Source organism: Lampris incognitus, chromosome 20, assembly GCF_029633865.1.
Source record: "Lampris incognitus isolate fLamInc1 chromosome 20, fLamInc1.hap2, whole genome shotgun sequence".
Classification (NCBI taxonomy): Eukaryota; Metazoa; Chordata; class Actinopteri; order Lampriformes; family Lampridae; genus Lampris; species Lampris incognitus.
The window spans coordinates 7,794,000-7,800,348 of NC_079230.1; the positions used below are offsets into that span (position 1 = coordinate 7,794,000).

The following is a 6,349-nucleotide window of genomic DNA, read 5'->3' on the forward strand; positions in this document are numbered from 1 at the left end:
TTCTCAACCGGGGGTCCGCGGACCCCTAGCGGTCCGTGGTGTAATTGCAAGGGGTCCGTGAAAATAAAATATCTTTTAAAAAAAAGATCCTATGACATTTATAGAAATAGGATTATTTTACTCAAATGTGACTGAGACCTTTATCTACCTAAACTATAAAGGGTAACGGGACTTTTTTCTCTAATTACATCTGTTTCACAAGTGTAATTTATTGTATTTTAATAAGAGATCTCGCTCCCGTTTGCATTGTTAAAAGTTACTGAATACATATTCTGTTTTGTTACATATATCTGAAAGTTACTGAATACATATTCTGTTTTGTTGCATATATCTGAAAGTTACTGAATACATATTCTGTTTTGTTATATATATCTGAAAGTTACTGCATAAGAATTCTGTTTTGTTAACTATATCTAAGTTACAACTGAAAGCTCTTATTTTTGCCCCAAAGAGTGAATAAATGCTATAATGCAATTTAAAATGCAGTTTCTACTGTTTCTATCAAATTGCAACCCCCTCCCCCAAGATCAGGTGGAGGGGGTCCTCAGGGTAGATCAAAAATACGCAGGGGGTCCAGGACCCCAAAAAGGTGGAGAACCACCGCTTTAGAGAACCCCGCGCGCACATCTCTGGACCATAAGGGGAAACCGGGGTATTTGGAGTAAACCCACACAGACAAGCAGGACTCGCACCCAGGAGGGTTCAAATAAAGTGCAATCTGTATTTTGCAGTTTGAAAAGTCACATCATCATACTGGCACAAAACAATTCCCCACTGAACGATGGACCGATGTCATGGAGTAAATCCTAAATAAAAATACAACGACAAAACCTTTAAAGCCCACGTCGGTCAGCCAAGATCCGAAACAACACACTCATTGAATAAATAAACCATCTCAGCAATAACATTTCAAAGAGGAAGCAGCACCTTGAGCTCAGATGACGGCACACCGATATTTGCTTCACTACGGTTTCATCACCTTTTTTTTTTTTTAAAGAAATGCCTCCTGAGTGCGTTGCGTTGAATGAATTAGCTTGGTATGGCTATATCCTCCTCCTCCTTGATAGGCTCAAGCTGATGAGAACTGGCCATCTCTCTCTCTCTCTCTCTCTTTCAATTTCAATTTAGTAATGCTTTATTGGCATGGCTGCATTAATTACAATGTTGCTAAAGCAGGTGACAGCGAAGCAGGTCAACAGAATACCAAAAAATTAAAATGGAAAAATAAACAAATGTAAAAAAAAAAAAGAAAAGAAGGAAAAAGGAACAGGTAAGATCTGGCAGAAACACAGAACAGCACTTGAACAGCAGCTGACAGTAAATTGGCAGTGTTTTGGTCGCTCACTGACCCTTAAGCTATGGCGTTCTGACACATATTGTGCTGCAGGCTGTGTGACCTTTGGCCCTCTCCTAGAAGCAGCGACCATTGTTCCTTCTCATCCAGGAGAAGAACATTTGGAATCTGGTTTTCAAACTTCTCCTGGTATTTTTCTCTTCTGTTCTGGAATTTCTCCCAATTTAGGAGGAGGGGCACCTCTGTCTTGACCTCGCCTGCCACATATTCTTTGCTCTTTTGGTAGCCAAGATTTTTTGTGTCCGCCCTTTTCAACGGCTAGACTGTGGATGGATCTCAGACAGTGGACAGATAGTCGGCTAATTTGTATTCCCTTTTTAGGGCTCGATAACATTCTAATATCTGGCAAGCTCTCTCTCTCGCTCTCTCAGCAGGGTCATTTTAGGAGAGCTGACGTTCTGTGACTAAAGTGATACTGACATCGTCCTCTTCCTTCGGCGGGGTGTACAGGCTCCCGATAGTGCTCTGAGAGAGACAAAACAAAAGGACAACGTTAGCACACGTCCTCATCTCAATTCCTATCAGGCGCACATTTCAGTATGGAGAGCAACGTACGTGCTGTGTTCTGCCACCTCACTGGGCTATCATTTACTGCAAGCGGACAAATTTCAACACGATCAGATGAGGCGAACCCTTTTATGTTTCATGAGAGGTGCGTGACTAAACCCCCCCCCCACTTTTTTTCTCCCCAATTGTATCCGGCCAATTACCCCACTCTTCCGAGCCGTCCCGGTCGCTGCGCCACCCCCCCCCCCCCGCCGATCTGGTGAGGCCTGCAGATGCCTCTTCTGATATCCAAAGGAAGTGAATCCAGTGCAGCTGGACTTGGGTATATATCCGTGAAGACGTTTCGCCTCTCATCCAAGAGGCTTCATCAGTTCGTGCCTTTCTGACTAGACCAAGCTAGTCTGACTGGCTGGTGATGAAACTCAGATATTTATCCTCTTTGGAGTCGTTATCAGAGCTATTGATGTAAATGGCTCTTTGATGTTCCGATGTTTAGCAACAACAGTCGTTGGGGGTGTTAGTTTCGACTTCGTTAGTGCTCCATTCAGTGGTCATGAGTCGTTGGAGCCGTTAGAGACCAACTGTTGTTCTTGGAGGCTAGGCTTCTTGAGTCTCCTGGGTAGAAATGAAAGGACGGCATTGTAAGTGGGAGGTAGGTGGTGTCGCAGACCTCCTCCTCTGTTTCAGTTTCGCATAGATGGCTTCCTTCACCCCTCTTTCAAACCATCTATCTTCCCTGTCCCAAATGTGTACGTTGCTGTCCTGGAAGGAGTGTGTCTTCTCCTTTAGGTGTAGATAGACTGCTGAGTCTTGTCCTGAGGAGTTTGGCCTTCTGTGTTGGGCCATCCGTTTGTGTAGTGGTTGTTTGGTTTCTCCTATGTATAGGTCAGTACAATCCTCATTGCATTGTACGGCATACACAAGATGGCTTTTCTGGGTGTGTGGGATGAACCAGTCTTTGTCAGAGTGTGTTGCTGGGTTTGAAGTATACTGGGATGCGGTGTTTGTTGAAAATTCTCCTGAGTTTCTCGGAGACCCCAGAAACATACGGGATGACTGTGCTCTTCCTTCTGTACCTTTTCTCCTCGTCGCTCACCTGGTTGGTCTTTCTGGAACGTGTTGCAGTTTTCACAAAGGTCCAACTGGGGGAGCCGCAGGTTTTTAAAGCTCCCCTCAGGTGTTTGTGTTCTTCCCGTTGGGCCTGAGTGCTGCTGGGCACATTGTCAGCTCTGTGTTGCAGAGTTCTGATGACGCTCAGTTCGTGTTCCAGCGGGTGGTGTGAGTCGAAAAGTAGATATTGGTCTGTGTGAGTAGGTTTCCTGTAAACCCCAATGTGGAGGCTCCTGTCTTCCCCAATGTGGACGTCACAGTCCAAGAAGGGCAAACCGTTGTTCTTTACGTCTTCCCTTGTGAACTTAATGTTCTTGTCCACTGAGTTGATGTGTTTGGTAAACGCTTGCACCTCTTGTGTTTGGATTTTGACCCATGTGTCGTCCACATATCTGAACCAGTGGCTCGGAGGTGTTCCTCTGAAGGAGTTCAGGGCCCTGTGTTCTACCTCTTCCATATATAAGTTGGCCACAATGGGCGATACTGGTGAGCCCATTGCACAGCCGTGTTTCTGTCTGGAAAACTGGCCCCTGAATTGGAAATATGCAGTGTTCAGGCAAAGGTCCAGTAGGTGGCAAATCTGGTCGGGGCTGAGGTTGGTCCTATTGTGGAGGGCGTTGTCACATAACAAACGTTGCCTCACAGTTTCCAAAGCCTCCATGGTTGGGATGCAGGTGAATAACGAGGTCACGTCGTAGGATACCATGGTTGCATTAGGTTCCAGTTTTACGCCTTGGACCTTGTTCACAAAATCAATGGCGTTTTGGATATGGTGAGGTGTTTCGCCCACTAAAGGGGTCAAGATGTTGGTTATATGTTTGGCAATGTTGTACGTGACCGAGTTTATGCTGCTGACGATGGGCCTGAGGGGGGCTCCGTCTTTATGGATCTTAGGGAGTCCATATATGCATGGAATGTTATCTTGTGGGTAGAGACGGTGGTATTGTATCCGATCAATGGTTCCTCCTTTCTGTAGTTTCTGTAGGTACTCTATTCTCCTCTTGTAACCACTAATAGGATCGCGTCTCAGAGGTTCATAGGTGTCGGTGTCGCTGAGTAATGACGTGATCTTGGCGTGGTAGTCTGTTGTGTTGAGGATCACCGTGCATCTCCCCTTATCTGCTAGAAGGATAGTGATGTTTTCATCCTTGCTCAGGGCTATCACGGTTTTCCTTTCCTCCATGGTTAGGTTGGAAGGAGGGAGTTTCGCATTGGACAGAGCTGCTGATACCTTTAACCTAAGCTGTTCCGCCTCGGTTTCCGTTAGCTTGTTTTTCCTTATGGCTGATTCTGTGGATGTGGTGAGGTCAACTATAGGGAGTTGTTTGGGTGTCATGGCGAAGTTCAGCCCTTTGGCTAAGACCTCCTTCTCTGATTGGGTAAGTACCTTGTCCGACAGATTCTTGATCCATCTGTTCTGCGTTCCGTTTTGTGTGGGATGTTCTGTCTTTTGTCTCCAGGTAAGTATATCTGCTTGGCTAGTGTTGCTGGTTCGTCGCTGTAAGTTTTGAAACGTCCTTGTCTGCCTTTCTTTCGTTTTGTGGCGTTGAGATAGTTGGGCTTTCTTGGTGAAATCAGTGACCCTCTCCAAGACTGCACCGGGCAAGTGGGATGTTAGTCGCTCCTCTGATACATGTGGAGTCGCCAGCCGCTTCTTTTCACCTGACAGTGAGGAGTTTCGTCACGGGGACGTAGTGCGTGGGAGGATCACGCTATTCCCCCCCCCCCCCCAGTTCCCCCTCCCCCTAAACAGGCGCCCCGACCGACCAGAGGAGGCGCTAGTGCAGCGACCAGGACACATACCCACATCCGGCTTCCCACCTACAGACACGGCCAATTGCGTCTGTAGGGTTGCCCGACCAAGCCGGAGGTAACACGGGGATTCGATCCGGCGATCCCCGTGTTGGTAGGCAATGGAACAGACTGCCACGCCCCCGGACACCCACGTGACTAAATTCTGCCCTTGAGCCACAGCAGTCACTGGCTTGATCCTACGGATTCGGGTGCAGACAGTTCTCCTTACCATGTTGTTGTTGTCCAACATGCTTTTTATGGATTCTGGGGGACATGGAACCTTTGGGATGATCTGTTCCTGGTGCCTGAATGAAAAGAGGGAATTTGTCAGGGGACGACGAGAATAAAAAGCAGAGGAAAATGACCCACTTCGTGGAAAAGGGCAATATTATCAAAAGTGGCGTGACTTACTTTCTGAAGCACACTAAAGCCAGGGCAGCCAAGGTGATGCAGATCACTGGTACGATAGCTGCAGCAATGTACAAGCCGGCATAGGGATCCTTATCTTTACCTGCACACACAAACCACATCCATAACACACCTGTCAGGCAACATCCGAGACCCCCTGCATGCAGCTGTTTTTTCTTTTTTTAAATGATATCCACAATAATTTGGAGGGAATTGAAAAAAAAACCCATTAAAAATCAATTCTCAGAAAGGACTAAAATGTCATGAAGGGTTTCCCTCTATACTGAGATGTATTTAGATGTATATTCACTGAAGAAAAAGCTATTCGATCCTCTGCACAGCACAACTGCACAAGCATTTGAATGAAACCATTAACGCTTTTCACTTTCTTGATGGCACCAACGGCCTCATGTGTTTTAATCAGTGGCTATACCACCCCACCCCCCCATTTTTCTCCCCAATTGTATCCAGCCAATTACCCCACTCTGAGCTGTCCTGGTCACTGCTCCACCCCCTCTGCCGATCCGGGGAGGGCTGCAGACTACCACATGCCTCCTCCCATACATGTGGAGTCACCAGCCGCTTCTTTTCACCTGACAGTGAGGAGTTTTGCTGGGGGGGGGGGTAGCGCATAGGAGGATCACACTATAACCCCCAGTTCCCCCTCCCTCCCGCCGAACAGGTGCCCCGACCGACCAGAGGAGGCGTTAGTGCCGCGACCAGGACACATACCCATGTCTGGCTTCCCGTCAGACATGGCCAATCGGCACTGTGCATAACTGTAGTCCACTGACTTCCGGTTTCTACTGCAGTGGTCATACCAGTTTCCTGTTTGTTGGCGTGTGCTATTGACAATGGCCTGTTTTTCACGATGCCTCTCAGATTTACCATGGATAAATGTCAACGACATGCACAGAACTGTCGACAAACTTTCACCTGTACCGACCAGCAAACGGGTGAACAGTTTAAAGTTGTACATACCAAGTTACGCCCACAATTATGAGGATGAGGATACTCATCAGTAGAAACCGGTGTCTGTAGGGGCGCCCAACCAAGCCAGAGGTAACACGGGGATTCGAACCGCCGATCCTTTCCACCTGACAGTGAGGAGTTTTGCCAGGGGGGATGTAGCGCGTGGGATAATCACACTGTCGTCCCGTCCCCCCCCCCCCCCAG

The 6,349-nt window shown here is 47.4% G+C and overlaps 1 protein-coding gene across 2 annotated transcripts in view; it reads right to left on the bottom strand.

Moving 5' to 3' along the window:
* Positions 1–688: 688 nt before the first annotated feature.
* LOC130130571 (uncharacterized) overlaps positions 689–6,349 on the bottom strand; it is a 34,726-nt gene continuing 29,065 nt past the window's right edge. The window contains exons 8-10 of one of the 2 annotated variants that reach the window (XM_056300288.1): positions 5,177–5,276; positions 4,995–5,070; positions 689–1,819 (exon numbers count right to left, since the gene is read on the bottom strand). In XM_056300288.1, coding sequence (XP_056156263.1) covers positions 1,736–1,819; positions 4,995–5,070; positions 5,177–5,276 — 260 coding nt within the window. In that variant the 3' untranslated portion in view covers positions 689–1,735. The remainder of the gene's footprint in view (positions 1,820–4,994; positions 5,071–5,176; positions 5,277–6,349) is intronic. The other variant, XR_008812171.1, reaches the window with a different exon arrangement.